Raw genomic sequence first — 24,432 nt, forward strand, 5'->3', positions numbered from 1 at the left:
AAATGTAGAATCTCACATATTGAGATATGAGAACTCTGATAAACAGAAAGCTACTCTGAATGCATGAGTTACACCAATTATTGAAATGACAAACCCAATGAATTAGCATTTTCCCATAACTGATGCAATGCTTATACGCAGAATGATTTTGAGACCTGTGGGGGGTCAATAGAAATCCTGCATCAAAATTAATAAAATAGCCAGTGCCTATCTTATTTGTTCCCTGATACAAATATTTGGTTGAAAGATTAAATAGTTCCAAGAAATACATATGTGAAGCCTTTCTCCCTGAACTTCCAGCATTAAGTAATCCAGCTTGCTGGATATTTTAAGTGCAGCTTTATTGCTGTAATCGACTTTAGGAAGCAAATTCTCATTCGATTGTTCAGGATGTGAAACTGCCAAATGTTTTTGATGTTAGTGTCATGTATGTCAATTTTAATAGGCACTTTATAAGCCACAAGTTCATTTCTTTTTATACTCGATATAAATGACCTTTGCGATCACCTTATAAGCAACTGTGTCCTCTTCGCGGATGACAACAGACAATGCTACTGCTCTTCAAAGTGGCCTTGATTATGTGTCTGAATGGTCAAACAATTGGCAACTCCAAATCTCAACCAACAAATGCTCTGTCCTACACATTGGTTAAAAAAAATCAGCACACCAAATACAAACTAGACAGATATGACCTCACTGATGACCCTCACTCTGTCAAGGACCTAGGAGTACTCATATCTAATGACCTAAGCGCCAGAGCTCACTGTAACAGCATTGCCAAAAAGGCATTAAGAGTTGTAAATCTCATTTTACGAAGCTTCTCTGGAAATATTGAATTGCTAACTAGGGCATACAAAACCTTTGCTAGACCATTACTCGAATACAGTTCATCTGTCTGGAATCCACACTGTATATCAGACATTAATACAATTGAGTGAGTCCAGAAGTATTTCGCGAGAAGAGTACTACACTGCTCCGCTCGCAACAGAATACCCTACACAACCAGACTTGAAATTTTGGGTTTGGACAACTATGCCACCTATGGTTGGACTTAAGCATAGTACACAAAATTATCTGCTACAATGTCCTACCAATCAATGATTACTTCAGCTTCAACCGCAACAATACAAGAACACACAACAGATACAAACTCAATGTTAACCGTTCCAAACTTGATTGCAGAAAGTACTTCAGCAACACAGTGGTCAATGCCTGGAATGCACTACCTGATTCTGTAGTTACATCCTCAAACCCCCACTCCTTTAACCACAAACTATCCGCTATTGATCTCACCTCATTCCTAACAGGTCTGTAAGGGGTGTGCATAAGTGCACCATCGTGCCTCCCTATTGTCGTATTGTATACTTATACCTATTATTTTGTAAGTGATTGACAAATCAAATAAATCAAATAAAAAAATGCAAGCTAGTCATCAACAGTCTTCAGCTGATGAATTTCAGATAATGCTTACACTATAGCAAACGTACGAAAATAAATTTGCAAGAATTTATTCATATCAATGTAGGTTTTATCTAAAAGAGTCAAAAGAAAATGTTAGAAATGTGTTGGACATTTCAGAACATTTTCAACAACACAATAAAAACAAGCCACATTGATTTCCTAAGAAACAGACAATTTAAAGTGGGCTTTCTGATTCAAGGTTTTGGAGGATACGGATTTTAGAAAATTTTATAATATCGGGAACATTTATACGTCACAGAAAGCACAAATAATTGTTAATGGAAATCTAAACAAAACTTTGTGAGATATTTAAAGAAGGAATAAAACAGTGATGCCACTATTCCCACTTCTGCCTTTTTTGGTTCTTTAAATACTTATAGGACAATTTGAAACAGAAGAACAAGTGAATGAATGTATGATAAGGAGGCTAAAAATTGGTTATAATATACAGATGGAACAACAGGAAAACATGTGCCTCAAAGGATTGAAATTTACAATGATCATAATCTTAAAAAGGATTTTATATAAGATAATGTACTCTACTATCAGTGTATATCTGGGGTGTCAAACTCAAGGTCTGGGGGCCAGATCTGGCCCACAGGGTGCTTAGATCTGGCCCGCAGGTCTACCCTGGAAACAGCAAAGGACCGGCCCGCAGTGCCTGTGCCAGAGAAAACAGAACTAGGGAGGGCTGCGTGTGGCCGTCCCAAGCTCTGTTTTAGCTGGTAGAGGGTTGCAGGAGGCCATTGCAGCCGAAACAGAGCTTCGGAGACAGTTTTCGCTGGCAGAGTGCTGAAACTGCCACAGGCACCCCCAACACGAGTGACACTGAGCTGGCCATGCCCACCCTGACCACGCCCATCCCGCCCCCCCAAAGGTCAAACACAACCCTGATGCGGCCCGCAATGAAATCGAGTTTGATACCCCTGGAATAAATCATCAGAGAAAATGTCTGGAGTGGGAATGTATACTTCACATTTATGTTGGAAATGTGAATTTTGTTTCTTTTTCTTTTTTCTTGAGTATTTTTTTCCTTTCTTGAACTTTTAACTTTCTCTTTGACTTTTTTTCTTTTCTTTTTCTTACTTTATACTACGTCTATACTAGCTTTACTCTTTCTTTTAATTTTTTTTCATAAAATTATATTTTAAAAAGTCTTTTGAAAGTCTAGCAAGCTTTGGAGAAGAAGCTATATTACAACAGACATGTTATAAACAACCTAAGTGAGGCTGAGCTCTCATGTTACCTAATTCCTCTGATTATTCATAGATGACATCATTATAAGTAGATCCGTGGCAGGGTTAACTAGAAGTCATACTTGGATAAAGAGCAGAGCTGTCCGGAAAAAACGTGAGAAACTATTTTAAGAGGCTCTGTAACACTGTAAGGTCTAATGATAATGCCAAACCTATAGTACTCCAGTTTCATTCTTGAAAAAAATGGGTGGCTTGATGTTAATTTTAAAAAGCAGATTTCTTTCCATAAGTTACAAAGAAATAAAAATCACAATATTTTGCATGCATATTTTTAACCTCATTTTTTTTTATTTAGCAGAATCCCAGCTTCCACATCAATGATAATATACATCACTAATTCTGAACTAAGAGAGAAAACAGACCTATATATACTGTCTCTCTCTCTCTCTCTCTCTCTGTGTGTGTGTGTGTGTGTGTGTGTGTGTCTGGTATTCAGCTTTGTTCGGGTATTTTCCCACGTCATTATAGTTGTGCTTTTAAAGTTGTAGCAACGTTTCGGCAGAATCTCATCTGCCATCATCAGGCTTCTGTATTGTGTTCGAACAAAGCTGAATACCAGACATGTAAGTACCCGTGAAAAGTTAAGAAAACATATGTGTGTGTGTGTTAAGTTTTCGCGGGTATCTATATGTATGGTATTCAGCTTTGTTTGGGTATTTTCCCACATCATTATAGTTGTGCTTTTAAAGTTGTAGTGATGTTTCAGCAGAATCTCATCTGCCATCATCAGGCTTCTGTACTGTATTGTATACAGAAGCCTGATGATGGCAGATGAGATTCTGCCGAAACGTCACTACAACTTTAAAAGCACAACTATAATGACGTGGGAAAATACCCAAACAAAGCTGAATACCATACATACAGACAGACATACATACAGACAGACAGATACACCAAGCTTGAACATCTAAAGCTTTTATCTGAGCATTATTTCAAATTTATAAATCACTTTTCAAGGATGATGGATTATCTTCCAAAGGTTGTTTACAAAATTCCACAGCAAATGTGACAGAAAGTGAACAAATGAAACAATTTTTACAACATCTGGTCCTAATTAAAAGTATCTATCTTATATATTAATATAATTATATTTTATTCTACACAGCAATGTGTTACACTTTCACAGCAAAGAAGAAGGAATTGGGGAAGGTTGGTGACAGTTTACCATCGATCTCACAGCTATTTGCAATAAATTTGCACATTCTTTAAGTCAGGGACAATTGTTAGCTCATTCAGATGCCACTTACTTCAGATGCCACTTACTTCAGATGCCACTTACTTGTAGATAAAATGGGAGGGAGCTGATTGTGGATGAAGGGTCCTGTTGTTGTCTTCCCGATACAGAGGGTTCAGATAATCGGCATGGTTCTTCCATAAGTGAGCCCAAAGTGAATAAGTCCGTTCCTGAATTCTGAGGGACAATTTATAATAAAATTCTATAAACTGCATTTGCTATTTCTCTCATCCCGATATTGAAAGATTCCATGAGCATGCCAAAAGAGTAGATACACATTTAGAAAGGGTAGAATTCAACTATTTGGAATTAGGTGCCCTTTGTAATAAATTTTTTTTAAAGGCTAAGCTCTCCAGATATTTCAGAACCACAACCCCAGTGGATATGGCCAATGGTTAGGGAAAATCTCAACCTACAGAATTTAATTTCCTAATACTGCATAGAAACTATGGCATCCTATGCACATATGTGGCCTGAGTAATTTTCTGTTTTGTTTTGTTTATAATATTTGCAATCATCCACCAAGAATAATTATGAAGAGATTCAAAATTAATAAAAAGAAGCATTTTGTTGTGTGACACAAGAAAATTAAGGAATGGGATTTACTGCCATAAGATATGATACTGGTCAGAGTGCTTGTGCTCTGATCTGGGTAGGTGCTCACATTAATCTCATTCTGTAACTGATCCTATGAATTAAATAGCCAAAGAACCACGGTCTACTGTTCTGTGTAAATCAATAGGTGGTAGTGTTGGATTATTCTGGGCAATAGCAGGGGAGCCACGGTCAGCAGACTAGCTAAGGAGCTAATCATTGGAATTATTAAATTCCAATTTTCTTGGCTTTTATCCTTATAACATTCTATATTTTTTGATGATAACTTTCTGACAATAGCAATTGAGATTTCATTTAATTAATTTAAAAGACAACTAAGATGAACAAATTAGAAACCCTCAAAGAAAAACTCTGAGCCTATTATCAGACAATCACAGCTATCCAACTGAAACCATTTTCTCAGGCTCTCTACAGTTATGTTTTATATTTACCTAAAAGGAAGGGTCTTCTCCGATCTTCCAAGTTACTTTTAAAATGAGAATATCATCTTATGTTCATGAGAATTCAGGAGATAGATTATGTTTCAGACATCTTCCTTTCAAGTAAAGCAATTTTTGGAGAATTCTTTTGGTTGCAATAAGTATTCAAGGAGATGGATCTTTTATTATTTAGTAATATTTTCAAACTTTTACTGATTTTATTTTATTATTATATTGGGGTTTTAATATATAATCAGTTTGAAAGGATTAAACGATTTTCTCTAATGTCTTGGTTAAGATTCCACATTGAAGTGTCATGTTTATCAGAATAAAGAATCATTCTGGTATACTGTGCAGACATTTTAAAAAGAGTCTTACTTGAGCTCCTGTCTTTCCTTCTGATTGTTACACAAGAAGTTTCCAAACTGGCAGGAATATATATGATGCTGTATGTGGATCAGGAATCTTTCGTTGAATTCAAAGGCACAAGGAAACTGTTCCATAAGCTGCCAAACACACTCAATAAATTGATCGATAACTGGTGATATCTCCTTTGGGTCTCCATCTAAATTGCCATACCTACATCAATGCCAGGGGAAAATATTCACAACTGTTAACTTTCTGAAATTCTGGGTGTTGGCACAACATCTTCCATCCTAATTGTCAGTTCTACTATTTGCTTCATTTGCAGAATAAAATTTGCCAGAGCACATGTATCCATGTCAGTTGGATTGTAACCACAAATATGTCAAAATGACATACGCTATATGATATCATCATGCAACTATTACAACTGCATTCTTGTGCCCAATGAGTGATGAAAGTACAAAATATTGGCCCTTATGTGATGCCATATGTCATTTCCTTTCTTTCCCTGCCCCCTTTCCGCCAGAAGTCCCCATAGCCAGCTAAAACCTGAATAGCATAATGGATTTTACTCATGTATTGATTAGTCCAGTAAGAAAGAAGACTGGGCTCATGTATCACCACAAGTGGCATAATATGATTTGTGTGGTTTTCACATAGGCTAATGTATGAACCTGGCCACTGTACTTTATAAACCACAGTTTATAACCACACAGTTATGTGTGAACCAGGCTGATATGGTTTTTTAAACAAACAGCAGGGATAGGATTTTACCAGTTTGGACCAGTTTGGTTGAACCAGTAGTACTGGTGATCAATAGGTCCCACCCACCAGCCCCTGCCCTTTTCCTTTGCTTTATTTCCTTGTTTTTAAGCACAGCTGATTTGCGTGGCAGACTGGTTGGCCGTGCATCAGCTGTTTTACTCACCAGGGCTGCAGCGGAAGGTAAGTATTATAGCTAAAATGGTCTTTTCTAAATTCTGGGTGCGTGCATTCACTGAACCAGTTGTTACATCGGTTGAATTGTACCACTGACAAACAGTAATTAAAATCTTGATTTAGCGCAGTGTATAAACCCAGCCAATAAGCCTAGAAAGACTTTTCAAAAGTTAAATAATCAAAGGAAAGGTGATTAAGAAAAGTTCCAGTTATACTCAATCAAATTTGGACATGCTTAAAAATGAGAAGAAGAAAAAAAATTTCATTTCACTATACTCACTATACTACTATAGTTAGTCTAATGATTAAAGCACAGGGATAAGAATGGGGAGCACCCAAGATCTAATCCTCTCTTATACCCAACATCAAAATTTTTGGTAACTCTGGGTCAATCATTATCTCTCAGTCTGAGATAGATGGTACTGGCCAATCACTTCCAAAATGTCACTAAGAAAACTGCATAGGCCTGTCCATGTATTTACGAAGAGTCAAAAATGATCCAAGTGACCACAACAAGAACATGATGCCATCAGAAATGTTCTATGGTCAATATTGAATATTAGATGTTTATCTGATGTTCTCTGGCAGCAAAGTACCTGGTTGCCACTTCACAGAGCCCACACTATACAATCATGCTTACCTGTGATTAAATTTATGACCAAACGAAACCCAATCTTTATCAATTAATACCTGAAATAAAAAAGTAGCATCAAAGGAGACTGTAGAGGTTTTATCAAGAAGCAGAAAATTATGTTTCTTATTCTAATTAATTGGATTATTAAAAATAATCCTGATATTTCACAATCAGAAAAAAACAGAATGGGGCAACTCACTGTGGCAAGCTTGCCACAGCCAGCTCACCACAGCCAACTCGCCACCTCCAAGTCGCTACAGGACAACTCCACATGACCATGGTGAGTTGGCCACACTGAGCTGTCCTAGACCCCAGAAAAAAGGGTAAGAGTTTTATCAGGGACAGTGATCATACTGTTATGAATTTTAGAAACTGATTGGCACCCTACTTAGATGGCAAAATACAATTTTGTTATGCTGGAAATTTGCTATCCATTTATAGAATAATTCTTAACATGTTGATATTCAAATCACATCTGATACCTGTACAATTAGCACAGGAGCCCCCAAGGCTGTGTGCTTTCTTCACTTCTCCCTATATACCAATGACTGCATCTCAAACAATAAAGTACTGAAGTTTGCAGATGATACAACAGTGATTGGCCTCATTCGAGACAACGATGAATCTGCATACAGACAGGAGGTTGTACAACTTGCCTTGTGGTGTAACCGGAACAATCTGGAACTGAACACACTCAAAATGGTAGAAATGGTGGTAGACTTTAGAAGAAACCCTCCCATAGTACCACCTCTTACAATACTAGACAACACCATATCAACAGTAGAGACCTTCAAATTTCTAGGTTCTATCATATCACAAGACCTAAAATGGACACCTAACATCAAAAACATCATCAAAAAAGAACAACAAAGAATATTCTTTCTGCACCAACTCAGAAAGCTCAAACTGCCCAAGGAACTATTCACTAAATAGTTTGATGTTATTAAAAAAACATTTCATTTTAATTATATTAAAACGAACTCACAACATCCCTTTTCATGCTAATTAAAACTGTTGTCAGGGTTCCGACCAGTGCCCTAACGCAATTAAGAGTCTCAAGCCTCTGACTTACCATAAATCCTTTTATAGTTCTGTAATATGGATCTAATAGAAGGCTTGCTACAGAGCAAACCTGGGCAGTCCGGTCCCATCCATCTGAACAGTGAACAAGAACACTGACTCCCTCTTCAGCAACAGCCTAAAACAGAAAGAAAGGAGGAATGTAGCTTTGATTCCTATAGAAGGAAAAATAGAGAAGGCACAATCTTAAGTATGTAGAATGTCAACTCTTAACATCTCAAGGTAAAGTTGGAAATATCTCTGCTAGAAACCTTGGGTAGCCATTGTCAAATGTGAACAATACTCAACTGGATGGATCAATGGTCTTGAGTCAGTAGGAAGATCTATTCACAATGTTGCAGCCAATGTAATACACTGAAAGGCTTTTGTACATAGTGAATAACCGTATTTTGCTGGGTGGGAATATACCATAAAATCTTTTCCTTTCATCATCTCTGTCCTTGGAGAAGCCGCCAACGGGTCACTATAATTTGCCTTTTATTCCACTGATATTCTCTACTATTTCTTTGCACTGAGTTTGCCTTGAGTTTTCTTTTGTAATACTAATTATGAATGTGCTTCATGTCCAGTTGTAGCATTTCATTCTGACAGTGCAATACACACTTATCCAAGCATACGTGTGACATTTAAGAAAGAATGGCAAATATCAGGAAATTGGCATCACCAGTTATGCTAGACAAAAATAGGTTCACGAACTTATGCCACAATTTGGGCAACACTTCTCTGTGTAGTATCTAGCATCACGTCCAGCACTGTGTTATTTTCTAGGACAGAGGCACAGATATGGACCATATTAATTTTATTCCATAACACATCCTTGCAAGTGGAAGAAAATAAAAGATTTTCCATTACCTGAAATGGCACATCCCCATTTTCATTTACAAATCATATATTGTACCTTTGCAATAAAGATGCCCGCATCCATAATGGCTTTGATGTGCTTCAACCAGCCTGAATTCTCTAGCCCCCAGAGGAAATCACTCATTGAAGGAGATGTCAGCTCGCAGACTGCAAAATAAGCCCATTTCAGCAGACTAGAATTTTTAAGTTGCTAATTTTACATGGTAAGTCTAGTATAAAAGGGAGGGATTTATTTTCACATACATGTTGGTCACTTGTTCGTTGCACGACTGATTTGCAAACATGATCAGCCATTATATACCAGTTTGACTTCTTGCACTGCTGCAAGCCATATGCTTTTAAATTCTGGGGAAAATATGCGTAAGTTTTTTTCCTGAACACCATCACTCTGCTAAACAAATAATTCGCTCAACACTGTCCAACTATTTACAAAGTCTGCACTACTATTACTATTAATTTTCTCATGACTCCTGATCACCCATCCCCTCTCACTTGTGGCTGTATGACTGTAACTCTGTCGCTTGTATCCTTACAATTTATATTGACTGTTTCCTAGCATGATTTGATTGCTTATTGTACCCTATGACTATTATTAAGTGTTGTACCTGATGATTCTTGACTCTCGATGAATGAGAATTCTATTCTATTCTAAAGTCCCCAAAATGAAAAGGCTGTGTTGACAGATACTGAATTAAGAATTGCTGTACCCAAGGTCTCTTCATATTTTAACCCAGTAGGTGTGCTTGTCCTCAAAATAGCAAGACTAAGTTTATCTTCTACAGGGCTTCAGTTCACTCATATCTTTTTTAAGAATGCAACTAAAAGACCAATGTTGGAAGAAAAGGTTCAATTAAACTTTCCCTCTTCAAAATCACAGTCTCTTAAACTGGCATTTCATCTTAAAAATGGAAGACATAAAGGAGCTGTACAATTGTGTAAGCTTGGCCATTCCCCAGCTGCTGACATGAATAAAAAAAAAAATTCTTGGCACATAGGAGGAATATAGCCATTAAGCTCTTTCACGTCAAGCAGAATGCTGATCCATTCAAATTGGTGAGAAATTGCCTACATACACATCTGAAGTTGTGGCAGATCGCTTTCCTATAGGCTGCAGAAGGGTTCCAAAACCCAACCTCTATATCCAGATCTGGTAACCTCAGATTGAGCCAATCCAGATACACCGAACCTGATGTCTTCTTACATATATGCTGTACTTATCCCCTATGGGTTAGAAATTAGTAGTGTTGGAGCTCTAACACATCAGCCTGGGAGGACCAATCTCATCATTCAGTGAAAAGAGTGATTCTTGGCAGTTGATCACAAAAGGTATGTTCAAAATAGCATCTCAGAGAACTACCCTTATGATAGTGTACTGCTGACAGCAAGAAGTCTGTCAAATGATTAATGCATCTACGCAGATGGGAACACAAGCCATTAGCAGCCGGATTTACTCTGAGATTGCTCACCTCCTGTTTGCAAAGCCTAAATAGAGTCAAAATAAAGGTTTGTTCCTGATAGAGTTAATATTTGTTTTCCACTTGACTGAGCAAAGACCACAAAGTCCTAAACTGCAGTCCTAAACGTCAGATCTAAATCAGCCAGGTCTGATAGCAGTAGCTGACCTGGAGTTCAAAAGTGAACTAACTAATTTAGTGAGGAATTCTGTTACTAAGCAATGTCTCCATTAAAAGCCATTGGCCTTGCAATTCTTATTTGCAGAAATTTCCATAAAGAGGCATAAGATGTCCTAGATTTGAAATGGTAATATTACAATGTCTTTTTTTCCTCTTATCTTCAATTGCTTTTTTATCTTATACAATTTCTATTTTATTTTTGTTTTATATTGTTTTACTGTATCTTTAGTCAATTTTTATGTGGTTTTAAGTCTTCATTTTTAGGTTTTATATGACTATTGCATTGTCTTTGTTATAGTTGGTCATTGTCCCTGTGCTTTTAACCCTGGTAATTAAATAAATTGGAAAAATGCATTTGATTTGACACATTGCCATTCTAGATCTGCCTTTCACCATTAATTGTACAGAAAGGATCGGCAGAAACAAGAATGTGGGCTGATCAGACAACAAGCATAGTAAACAATATGTCAGATGTGGAGGAAATAAACCAAACCTTCTGTAAGCTAAGCTGCATACCATATAACTTTAATTTCTTTTTCCAAAGTAGGACAAGAACGGTAAAAGAAAAGAGTAATGCATATATAGTAGATTAGCAGAAACTGACCATCATAGTGATTATTAGAACGTGCTGTTCTAATAAGGAAACAAGAATACCAGCATGTAAATATTCAGCATTAAGGTACACATACTTTTGAAATTATGGAAGAGATGCTTCCAGATGCAAGCCCAGAATTGCTTAAATGCATTATGTCTTTTTTCAGGATTCCAAACATATATGAAAACATTAGAAAGTTGCATTAAAGCCACATCTGCTTTAATAAGTCAGATCACCACATCTGGTTCAATGAATCAGATCTTTAAAACAGCTACTAATTTTTCAAACTCATGAGAAGAATTTCTTCTGAAACATTTTCAAAACATACAGAGAGCCAATCTGAAATTATATAGCAGTTTCTTTAATGTCACAAGAGAAAGGATTCATAAGATGAATCGTCTATTGAAGAGATCTCCTATAAAGTTGCTAAACTCTCCAACTGAACAATATCAGACAGCAAGGCTAAAAAATATCCACAGGCAAAGTTGTAATAGCCACTGAAGCAGAGGGTGAATTTAAGGCAACTACTTTACTTTAGAAAATTTGTTTCATTTTAATGGGCTTAAGAGCTAAAACTGCAATGCTCTTTGCAGTATTAATGAAGCAAATCCCCTCATTTCAATTTTGGTCCTATTATACATCCACTTCAGACCCTTAAGAAAAGACGGATGAATCTCAAGCTGTCCCCAGCATCTACAAAGATGTTACCTTCAAGCATTTTTTGAAGACTGCTTCGCATAACATGGATATTCTCAATACCTATGAATTGAAACTTGATGTTGGAATAATTGTCTTCATTTTCATACCCTTTCCCAACTGCTCGGTTTGCCATTGCATTGAGCTGCAAAGATCAAGGAAAAAAGAATACCCTTCAGACCTCTGACATGATGTTCTTTCCTTTATAATGAAGAAGAAATAAAAACATTAAAAGTAAAGGTTCTCCTCACACATACGTGCTAGTCATTTCCGGCTCTAGGGAGCGGTGCTCATCTCCGTTACAAAGCCGAAGAGCCATCGCTGTCTGAAGACGTCTTCATGGTCATGTGGCCGGCATGTCTAAATGCCGAAGGCGCACAGAACACTGTTACCTACCCACCAAAGTGGTCCCTATTTTTCTACTTGCATTTTTACATGCTTTTGAACTGCTAGGTTGGCAGAAGCTAGGACAAGAAATGGGAGCTCACTCCCATTACGTGGTGCTAGGGATTCGAACCACTGAACTGCCGACCCTTCTGATCGACAAGCTCAGCGTCTTAGCCACTGAGCCACTGCAAACATTACAATTTGCCAAAAGAAAGAAAGGGAGGGAAGAGCCCTCCACAATGTTGGATTATGAGTTTTATTAGTGAAAATATGGGCTGAATTCTTTATTTTTTTAAAAGCTATGAAATAAAAATAAGATCTGCTGTCGCCTTTGCCTTTGACTACCTTGGAGCTTTTACATTCAAGTGATTTCAATTGTACAATTCATCCAGAAGATGGCAACCTCTCTTCAGAGCCACAGAATACAGAACTGATCCAATCTGTTTTCAGATGGCAAGTTATTGTTGACCTGAACTGACTTGCCATTGGGTTAACAATGAGTGCTTTTTAAAGGAGGGAGAATAGGAAATGCTAGTATGCTCTAGATGCAGAACTCACTTTACCTGTGTGCATATACATGTGTGTGTGTGCCTTCAAGTCCCTACAGTTTTCAGAAGTGGTTTTAGAAGCAGAAGATTGTCTGCTTCCGCCAGTTGAGAGAAAGTGACTGGCCCAAAGTCACTCAGCTTTTTGTCTAAGCCAGGACTTGGGCTCAAGGTCTCCCGGTTTCTAGCCTATGGTCTTAACCAATACACCAGACTCTCTCTCTCACCTCACCTGCTGACAATATAATCAAATATATGTTGAAGCATAAAGACCCTTTTGGATGTTGTTGCACTCAACAAAAAGGCAAAGGTCAAGAAGTTGTTATATGGCCTGTAGTACAGGTCTGCTGGATTGAATATGCATTTCCTAGAATCTAGCAAATTCTGTTACACGCTCTGGAAAATTTCCTTGAGAAGCCACGCTGTGTTTGCACAAAAGTTATCTGCCCAGTAGGGAATGTTGACCATATTACAAGTAGGTCTTTGGACATATGCTCTCTAGTCTTGTAAAGATGGAGAACTCTCTACTACTTGTCACAAAATGCAAATAAAAGTTATATTTATTATTACTTTATGACTGCAAAAAGAAAATATCCTAATAATAAAAGTTATTTCACAATGGAGAAGGTAGCCTTGAGGAGAAGCAGACTCTCCTTTTGGGGAGGCATTTAGGTAGATACAGGGTGGCCATCTGTTAGACATGATAGAGTAATTGAGTTTGGCATTAGAGAGAGGACTATGCAGGGGTGGGATTCTACCAGTTTTGACCGGTTCAGGTGAACCGGATGTTAAATTTGCATCTGGTTTGCTGAACTGGTATTTGAACCGACCGACAATTCTAGAACTTCTGGGTCATTTCAGCCAATACTCGGCATAAAAAAAGACAACAGAATTTGAAGCCTCTTACTTTGGGACGTGTATCAACAACATAGATAAAATCACTTCCAGGGTTTGCCTTTCGGATCAACTGTAGCATTTGTTCATCCTCCAGGCATCGAGCGCTGAAGCCTGCTAGCGGTTGGCTACTCCGACATATGGAAGCCTAGGAGATAACAAGAGAGAGACACAAGAACATATGCTTTATTGTGAAAATATTTAGTATACTCAAGCTTGGTTATAACACTTTGGTTGTGGTTTAGTTTCTTTTGTGTTCTCACAGCAAACTGACTTTTATGACTTATTTGTCACAAGCGGCATTTTGAATTTTCCAGATGATACAACGCCCATCAAACGTGTTTCCTGAATTACATAGTAAAGATTAAAATAAGATTAATGCAATTAAAATCTGATCAATTAATAAATGTAAAATCTTTGATAATTTGGCCAACAAATTTATGAATTTTTCTTATCTATAACAGAACTATAGTAACCTCCATCTTTAAAAAGAAGTCAAACCAGATATGGTATGTCCCATCCTTTGGGAGATATTTTTTGTAATCTTGTTGACACAAATTCAAATTTATTTCAATACTCAAAATCAGAATATATTAAATAAATTATTTAATGCTTTAATCTCATGCTTACATTATTCTGCTTGTAGTAATAGGAAAGTGCCGGAAAACGCCTCCTGCTACGAAATTTAGAGCTTCCCACAATGATATGAGCAGTGGCTGATTTGGGTACGTAGATGTCGGTAGGATATGAATCACACACCTGTCCCAAAATAGAAGAAAGCAAAACTGAAGACTTTTTTACTGGTTTGTTCAAGTAGTCTATACTGTATAGCAATGTTTCTCAACAGTGCCAATTTTAAGATGTATGGGCCTCAGTTCCCAGAATTCTCCAACCAGTCATACAGGGTGGACAATTCTGGTAGCTGACAAAGTTGGGAAATACTGTTATATATATTTATTTTTTTCAAACACTCCTCAATGAATTATTCCAAACTGATTCACAAATAGTTATTTTATACACTTGCAGTAAGCAAATTGAATGAATGATGATTTGGAGAAAATGTTAAAAAGCACGTACTTTCTTGTACTCCTGTATATTACCGTAATCAATATTCAAATAGTCCAAATAGTATGACACACCTTTTATAACTGAAGGCCTATTGGGAAATTCTGACAAGTTTAGACCTTGTCTATCTGAAGTTCACCAACAGAAAAACTGCAAAAGGTTATTTTAGAACAAGATTTTTTGCAAGAATGACCAGATTACAGGGTTTTTTTCTCTGCAACACCTCTCAGCACTATTGTGTTTAAAGATGAAACATGGTATCATGAAACATGATATCAATCAACATGTATTCCTCAAAAACAGTTCAGATGTTGGATGTAGTTTCTGGAATCTATAGTCCAACACAAGATAAAACTACTAGATAACCAATTACATAAGGAGGAAGGGAGTAAAGAGAAAGAATAAATAAAGAAAAACATAATGAAGGAGAGAGTGATGGAAAGGATGGAAATCCCAGTTACCAAGTAGCAAATATAAGAAACATACTCAAGATCCAGAAAGGATTCAAATGCCTATACACTATGCTCAAAGTTTAGGAAACAAACATAGTGAACTTGATGTATTAGTGCATGAAGGTAGATATGGTATAGTTGCCATTACAGAAACTTGGTGACTTGAAACTCGCAACTGGAATGTACTGATAGGATACAAACTATTCAAAAGAAACAGACCTAAAAAAGAGGAGATGGAGCTGCATTATATATAAAAAATCTCTACAGAAATACACAAAACCAAGGATGAAAACCGCCTAGAATCCATATGGGTCAACATAAAAGGAAAAACAATGACATTGCTATAGGCATATACTATAGGCCATCCAACTGAGCAAAAGAAATAGATGAACTCTTTGCTAACCAATTAACAAATGTATGTAAGAAATAAGCCAGAGCAGTAATGGGATACTTTAACCATCTTGATATCAGCTGGGAGACAAACACTGTAGCAAGTGGGAGACTGAACAGATTCCTAACCAACTTAGCTGACAACTTTGTCATCCAAAAGGTAGAGGAGAGAACTAAAGGAAAAACTATACTGGACCTTATTCTTACTAATAGAGAAGAAGTGATACAGGGAGTTGAAGTTGCTGGAACCTTGGCCAAGAGTGACCATGTCATACTGTAATTCAATATAATGCAAACACAAGCAATAGAATATAATCCAACCAGTCCAACACAATGCTACTGAAAAAAAAATACAAGAAATCCAAGAAAAGACTAGCATAGTTGCACAAAGATCTGATAGACTGAAAGAAAAAAAAAGGATGAGCACAAAAAATGGAAAGAGGGACACATAACTAAGGCAGAATATCATCAGATAGCCCGAATCTGCAAAGATGAAGTCAGGAAAGCAAAGGCTCAGAATGAACAAAGGCTTGCAACAAAAGTCCAAGATAATTTTAAAAAAGTTTCTTTCAATATGTAAATAACAAGAAAAAAGTCAAGGAAACAGTTGGTCCACTAAAGAGAGAAGATGGCAAGGAAGTAACAGGGTATAGAGAGAAAGCAGAGCTTCTTAACTCATTCTTTGCATCCGTCTTCACACAAAAAGATCAAAAACATAACTGTAAAAGAAAGATTAGAAATAAAAATTAAAATAAGAAAATGGTCTGAGAACACCTGTCTGACATCAATGAATATAAATCACCTGGACCTGATGGATTACATCCCAGAGTTCTGAAGCAGCTGGTAGATATTATCTCAGATCCATTGTCTCACATCTTTTTAAAATTAAATTTAAAAATGTATTTACAATTAAATTAGTAGACCAGAGAAATGCTGTGGACATAGTATATGTAGACTTCAGCAAGGAATTTGACAAAGTAGACTACAACCTACTTCTTGGTAAATAGAAAAATGTGGGATAGAAAGTATCACCACCAGATGGATTTGTAACTGGCTGACAAACTGTACTCAATGAGTAGTCCTTAACATTATTACATCTACATAGAGGGAAGTAAGCAGTGGGGTACTACAAGGTTCTGTTTTAGGCCAGTACTCTTCAGTATCAATATTAATGCCGCTTTAGAAATCCTTAGTAAGGCCACACCTGGAAAACTGCATCTAGTTTTAGTCACTACATTACAAAAAGATGCTGAGACTTAGGGGAAAAAAGCAAAGAGCACTTCATCAACTAAGATGATTAAAGGCCTGGACACTAAAACATATGAAGAATGGTTGCAGGATTTGGGTTTGGCTAGTCTATATAAAAGGAGTAAGGGGACAGGATAGCAGTATTATAGTATTTAAGAGGTTGCCACAAAGAGGAGGGGGTCAATTTATTTTCCAAAGCACCAGAGGACAGAACAAGAAACAATGGATGGAACCTAATCAAGGAGAGAAGCAACTTGGAATTAACTTGAAGAAACTTCCTAACAGTGAGGACAATCAACCAGTGGAACAGAAGTTGCCTTCAGAAGTTGTGGGTGCTTCATCACTGGAAGTTTTTAAGAAGACAATGGACAGTCACCTGTCTGAAATGATATAGGGTTTCCTGTTTGAGTAGGGGACTGGACTAGAAGACCTCTAAGGTCCCTTCCACTCTTTTCTGATTCTGATACTTCTGGAAGATACCAGGTTGAGAACTCTACTTTATCAATCCAAGAATACATAAGGTACTACAAGTGTCTTTCTTCCTTTACATTCCCTTTCCATAAGTTGATTTAACAGTTGCCAATTATCTATAATTTATGTGCCAGGATATTGTTTTTATGAATGCAACCCAATTTCTGAAGCTAACCTCAGAAGCTAATTGTGTTTAAAATCTCAATTTCTCAGGATGGCAGGAAAAAACACCAATTTTATAAATCAACAAAGTAAATTTTATACAGAAGACTACAAAGGCACATATCTTAAGTCAATATTTACTGGTTCAAGTATTTCATAATGAATTGGGCCACTGAGTTATTTGGAAGGTGATGGAAGCAGAAGTATTTCACACACTAGTATTTTGAATCACAATATTTAGACCTCAGACCATTTGTTTTCATGAGCAGCAACTCACACGATAATCTCTATTGACATCACTGATCTGCCAGTAATTATTTGGAATTCCCATACGATTGTATTCTTTCATTAAGTTTGTCAGATTCCAGCCTTGCTCTCGTTCTTCTTTGTTTAATTTCGGATTGAAAGAAAAACAATACAGTTCTTCGTATTTCACTGAAAACAAGAAAACGAGACAGCTGCTGTTTCTTCACTAGAATTACTGCTATTATTATTAATGCAAAATGGCAAACACCAACATTTATTTGCTTGATTTATTTGCTTAATTGTTCCAGCAATCCAGGGGATAAACCCAACTTTCTTAGAAAGTTATCATTGCAGAAATGCCAAACAACAATTACAGAGTGGACTTCAGGTCAGGTCAGTGCATTTTCTTTGTCTGGACACTTTTAAGATAACATTTGGGAGACAGCCAATACAGAATTCTCCTTGTGGTTATTTGGTAATTTAATTTTTACCAGGAAGACAAAGCAGATGAACAAAGCAGAAACATTATTTTCCTCCCCGTGTTTTATTAATTTTGCTATATTAGATGGGATTTGATTCATGCTTACATTATCTAGTGTAATCAATGCTGGAAACAGCCACTTTAATGTAGTTGAAATTATTTTTCACATTCTGACATAACATGGTTTGAGCCTTTAGACAATTAGAAATGCTAGGAGGCAATGAAGGGGCAAATGATGGCACAGAAATGGCTGTCATATTGATTACAGCTATTGGCAAAGCATATAGTCGAAGGCAAAGAAACATTGGTTTGTGTCAGTCATAGTTTATTTTTACAGAATGCTTCTGTGGACTCCATAGGCCCAAAAGATAGTTAGAAATATAAATTATACTTAAGGTTGGCACTTTGCTTCTGAACAAACTATCTTCCCAATCATGTTTATAAATAAATGAATCTAATGAATTAGGAAGGCTTGGGAACTTAGGGGGGCAGTGCTAACAAATACATCATCCATGTAAAATCACCCCAGGGAATTATATTGGAGACATAGTTTCTACAATGAAAGGACATTTCCATAAAACACTCTTGTCCCATGTCAGAGATTAATACTAAAAATAACAGAGGAAAAAATAAAATTCTAAACATAAAAGAATGATAAATCTGGATGGAATTAGCTAAAAAATAAATGGAGAGTCCCAATTGTTTGGTACCAGAGCAGAAAAGAACAGTCTTTAAGGAAAAGACCACAAAAACAGCCAGAGAATTAGCAAAAGGAATAAGAAGAACATGAACATGAGTAGTTAAACAAAATACAATTGAATACAACAACCAACCATATCAAATGCAGAAAACAGATTTATGAATTGCCTTTTCATGACTGTACATTCAGATCAGTGGAACCTTTTGTTGAAATAGAATCTAAACAACTCAGCCTCCTAAGAGTGAGATTTATAAACAAAACAGAGGAGTCACCCATGGCTACAAGGAAATAATTTTACTCAGGCCAACTGCCAGCACAGATGCTTGGGTACCTCCTAAACTTCCAATCTATACCTGGGCGCGCCAGACGTATCAGAGAAATGTAAACATCATGGCAGTCTCTTTCCTGAGACATGATGAATTGAATGTTCTGGAAATTCTTACAACGAATCAGCATTGGGCAACCAGAAGCTGATGTAGCAAGTTTCTCAATTGAGGAGATCTGGCTGTGAAGGATCTGATAAAGAAAAATAAGAAGTCAATCTAAAGAGAAGCTAAAAATATCCCATTTTATAAATTAACACAATCAAAACTGTATGATGTGCCCTAAACAACATAATGCTCACTGTAGCATGGTGAACGAAGTTTCAGCATTATACAAGATCACAGAGAACAAGAGAAATTGAATCTTGAATCAGTAAGGGGAGCAGAGGATCACTTAGTAGAGTAGGAGACCACTTAGCTACATTTGCTGGAAAGAATGCATACAAACCCATCTCTCATAGAGTGAGGAAGCGATCATTAACTTGTTAAGTGAGATCCCCAAATTAGAACTTAGAATAACTTTATTGTCACATTGAATGTACACTGATCTGCATACATTAAGTTGAAATTTTGTTGCATACAGCACTCAAAGGGTCTCCACCTCTCATATACACTACATAAACATGACAAAATAAAAAGCCTTTGATGTATTTTATAGCTTATGTTCCCGTAACACTTGAGACAATATATTGTGGAATTTCCCCACAAAAATAACTTTGCAAGGTATGACAGGCTAAGGGGGTTAAGTTAACTAAGGGTTAAGTTAACAAAAATGTCTAAGTTTTGGTGTTTCATCTTATGACATTGTTTGAATGTATTTTTTAGATATCATTTACTTTCAATATCTGTTTTTAATGAGAACAATCACAGAATGTGTTTCACTTTTATGCCTGGCATCCTGAAATTCAAGTATTATTAGAGGCTGTGAATTTTACCTCTGTTCAAAAGTCAAGCAGACTTTCAAAGAGAAAAGATTATAAATCCAGAACTTTGGTTTCAGGTTCTTTAAAGCAGGGGTCTCCAACCTTGGCAACTTTAAGACTTGTGGACTTCAACTCCCAGAAGCTTTCCTGGCTGAGGTATTCTGAGGGTTGAAATCCACAAGTCTTAAAGTTGCCAAGGTTGGAGACCTCTGCTTTAAAGCAGGGGTGGGTTGCTGGAGGCTTGCAGGAGTTCGGGAGAGCTCCAAGCTAAGATTATGTGCAGTTCGGAGAACCCTCAAATCCCACTCCTGGGCTGGCCCTGCCCACCCCGCCTCATCCCTCCTAGGAGGCTCCACGTGGCCCATTCAGGAAGATGGAAATGGGTCTATTTCTGGCCTCCAAGTAACCTCCGGAGCCCAGGGAGGCCATTTTTGCCTCCCTGGGAGCCTGCAGAGGGCAAGCCCCCCCTCCCACTATGGCACTGGAGGCCGACTAGGCCATGCCCACCCAGCAACCGGGCAGAGAACCCTTTGCTAAAAATTTTGAAGCCCACACCTGCTTTAAAGGGTTTTCAAGTGCTAACTGTGGTCACTTGAAACTACCAACTTAGAAATTCCAGGATGAAAACAGAGCTTTCAACATGGTAGAATGCTACAAGGAAGACATTAGAGCAATTATTTCAAAATTGACATATGCAGGGAATCTAAATGTGAGGAGCATTCAAAAGGTGGGGATAATCAGTGGCAAGGAAAAAAGAATTTTTTCCTTTCCATAACCAAGAGTTCCAATATTCTGTTCTCATTGGTAACAGTTTTGGGAATGGTACTCTAAATCAGGGGTTGCCAACCTTTTGGACCTCAGGGACCATCAAACTCATAATTTTATATCCTGCAGACTAGGGACCCTGGGAAAATCCCCCAAAAAATCTGCAGGAAAATTCCCCACCCCGTTTTCCTACCGATCAATCATTATTTGGGATTGCAGGATACCATCTCCAGCTCCACCCTTTCCTCCCTCTCCTCACAACCTCGTGTTGTTCGCAATGCAAGCGATATAAGCCTTGTATTCCCGCAGGCCATGTGGGCGGAGCAGCCTTGTGTTCCCACACAGCCTAGATTAATTGCTTTGGGGTGACATTTCTCTGCGGACCACCAAAATTTTCTTGCGGACCACCAGTGGTCCCTGGCCCACTGGTTGGTGACCACTGCTCTAAATGATGGACATTAGTTGGAGAATGCTGCCCCAGGCCCAGTGAAATTACTGGAATTCACCTCACAGCTCCAATCTCCAGCTTATCTTCTTCACCTTATTTTCTGCCTGAGTAGAACTTGCTATGCATCTTTGTGAGGATATTGAGAGAATGCCATTTCTTTTGTAATCTCTGGAAGCAAAATATTTTGATCTGGCCCTTCCCTTGATGGCAATGAGGTTGCTTTTTGGAATTTCAAGAGCAGGCAGGTTTTCTATTCAATGAGATGCGTTGGATAGGAAGTCTGTTCTTTCTGGATGAAGGGACTATTCTTCTGATTATTATAGTTCATGACCCATTATTATAGAAATAAAAAAAATATTTTGCCCTCCAGATATTTTTGAATTCTAATTGCACTCTGGACAATGCTCAAGACAGATAGCATCAGTAATTCCGGAGGTTAAGAACTATTGGTTACTGTGTTTGGTAGACTTAAGAATTATTGTTTCTACTTGCTCTTTCAATGATTTAAACTCATTTGCTTACTCAAAACATGTTCAAGCAGAAATTGGACCTCTGAATTCCATAAGCTGCTAGTGTTTGGATGCTGGCACTGATGGAGGAGTTGGACTCGGTGCTGTAAATGGCCTCTCCACTCTGTGAGTCAAGGATCCAGAGGGTCCTTGAGGGCTAGGAATTTTTATGACTACAGATACAGATAGAAGTGAACAGTCCCCAAATATTCACAAAGTGTTTTAAAGACCTAATTGCCTTTGTATTTGTAGAACATTTTATGGTTCTAAATGTACGTCACAGCCTGCGCAGGTCATTGGATTTATCAAGATATAATGGTAACTTGTCATACCCAGGTCTCCTTACGATTGTCTGGCTCATTCTCTACAAAGATGACATGAGTGGCTGTTAGATACAAAGTCCCTAATGCAGTTCTTTTGGAAGATATTCCATCAATAAAGCGCACATTTTCCACCTACAAACAGAGAAAGGCACAAAATGACCAAAACAAAACTTCTTAGGAAGAGTTTAAGAGCCATATTTTTTCTTTTTAAAATGTGTTATATTCTGTAATGCTTTGACATTGTGCTAAAAGATGCAACACTATTTTACCAAAGTCACCCCTCTTCAGTGTTTACATTTCAAAGTGATTACATCTGATTATGTAAAAGCTATGATTGTAATTCAGCAAATGCTGTGAATCAATCTGACAATAATGAGTACTGCTCATAGCACTGCTCACAGGCATTTCTTTTAAAAATAAATATGTTTTATGAATCCAATAAATCTATTGATAGCAAACCTGATCCCTATTTTATCTGGGATATCTGAAGATTGGAGCTTGACAAAAGAGGAAAAAACCCAGAATATATCTAGAACACTTAGAAATACATTGCATTCAAACCCCTTATTATAAAAAACAAACCAATTGGGAAGTCAAAATTTAGTTATCTCTTGCCCATAATGACAGCTGAATTATCAAGTGTAAACATTTTTCCTATGGTTAAAGGTGTTGATGATGGCAACCTTTATTACCTTAATCAAAATTAGCATTTCCATGTGATCTGGGATTTTTCTAAACCAAATTCTCATGGTCTATATTTAGATTCATTGCTACTTTCCATATGTCTTCTGAGAATTTAGTTTGGTGAAAGTAATTTAAGACTAAAATTCCAGAACTTAAAACATTAGTGGAAAAAAATGGATTATGAGTTACTGATTTCTTGGCTGGATCTTACATGACTGTATCTTGGCTACTTTTAAAATGACCTATGTCAAAAGCTGGTCACATCAGCCGAAAGCCAAATTACTTTCATGGCACATTCTTCTAGCAAACAGATCCATTGGGAACTATTTTTGTGCATCTCACATTCTTCCCAGTGGATAAGTGAACTTTGTTATATTAAATCTAAATTTAGGCAGTTTACAGCCAGATCAAAGTACTTAGGCCCATAAAAAACTTCAGTGAGTTAGTTTGTAGAAATGACATATTTCTGAGAATGGAGGATAACTCTGCAACTGATACAATCCCCCTTTTGATAAAATATAGAATGCAAGAAAACCCTATATAGAGATGCCAACCCCCTGAAGTTCTCTTTTTCCTCACTCTAAAGAATGTACGTATGAGTTGGACTTCTGTGCACACATGAACATGTGTATATATGATTACAGCTGAAACTAGTAAAGCAAGAAGACACACACAGCCCGGTCTAGAAAAAAAAACATTATGTAAAGATCTGCCTCTCAATCCCATCAAGGAAATGGCCAGCTCTGTATGTCTATACACACATATATACACATAAACCATTTCTTTGCACCGCAGTGGGCCATATCATCCCAAGGCTTCATTCCTATCTACAGGAAAGATTCCTGTCTAGATATGTCTGCAAATCCTCTGCCAAGATCAGCCTAGTGCTGAATAAGGCGTGTTGTAATTTATTGTGAGGCCAGGTGTAAAATCTGGCAGCATACCTGACAGGAGCCACATTCCTCCACCTTCCCAAAAGGAAGAACTGGGCCAAAAAGAAATAAAATGTACAGTATCATTATTAAACGTCGTTATTGATAAAACAAGACACCCCGTTTATGACATTGATCCCCTATCTATAAACAGTTCCCTTGTTATGGAGAACACACAAGTACAGATAAGAATGCACATACCCTGCCTCTCTTTCCAACAGAAGAAGGAAGAAAAGTGATAAGAGATGGGGAAGACATCCCTGAACTGGGAAGGGAAACAAAAGCCGAGAGAAAGCAGAGAACAAAACTGGATGGCAATGAATTGAGAAGAGGAAATTGGACAGAAAAGAAAGAAAACAGAAGAAGTGTTTAGGTGCCGTTTAATACATTCATCAGACAAGCATGCAACTCAACTAATGAAACTGTGTTCTTCCTCATTAAAAAATACTTTACTAATTAATTACAGTAATCTGATTAAGCCTGCCAACTTTTATTCACTTACCAGGGAACAAGCCCTATTAAATTAAATAGAAAGTATTAATGCACGAGGATAAGGTTTCATTATAAGTCTGGGAATCCTCAAAAGAAGGAAGAAGAGGGCAAAAAGCCCCACATATGTAATGACATTACATTACAGTAATGAAGGAAGTTAAATATCTGTGTCAAACATCTTGTTGTGTGCATAATCTGTGCA

General features: G+C 37.3%; 1 protein-coding gene across 2 annotated transcripts in view; it reads right to left on the minus strand.

The window, feature by feature from the left end:
- MTMR7 (myotubularin related protein 7) overlaps positions 1-24,432 on the minus strand; it is a 32,076-nt gene that overhangs the window by 2,419 nt on the left and 5,225 nt on the right. Inside the window, exons 2-12 of one of the 2 annotated variants that reach the window (XM_026697944.2) lie at positions 22,132-22,254; positions 19,185-19,347; positions 17,682-17,839; positions 14,247-14,375; positions 13,630-13,764; positions 11,803-11,935; positions 8,903-9,012; positions 7,997-8,122; positions 6,931-6,980; positions 5,364-5,564; positions 3,997-4,128 (exon numbers count right to left, since the gene is read on the minus strand). In XM_026697944.2, coding sequence (XP_026553729.1) covers positions 3,997-4,128; positions 5,364-5,564; positions 6,931-6,980; positions 7,997-8,122; positions 8,903-9,012; positions 11,803-11,935; positions 13,630-13,764; positions 14,247-14,375; positions 17,682-17,839; positions 19,185-19,347; positions 22,132-22,254 — 1,460 coding nt within the window. The remainder of the gene's footprint in view (positions 1-3,996; positions 4,129-5,363; positions 5,565-6,930; positions 6,981-7,996; positions 8,123-8,902; positions 9,013-11,802; positions 11,936-13,629; positions 13,765-14,246; positions 14,376-17,681; positions 17,840-19,184; positions 19,348-22,131; positions 22,255-24,432) is intronic. The other variant, XM_087936219.1, reaches the window with a different exon arrangement.

The sequence above is a fragment of the Pseudonaja textilis genome, chromosome 6 (genome assembly GCF_049901715.1).
Source record: "Pseudonaja textilis isolate UNSWEBS1 chromosome 6, rPseTex1.2, whole genome shotgun sequence".
NCBI classification, from domain to species: Eukaryota; Metazoa; Chordata; class Lepidosauria; order Squamata; family Elapidae; genus Pseudonaja; species Pseudonaja textilis.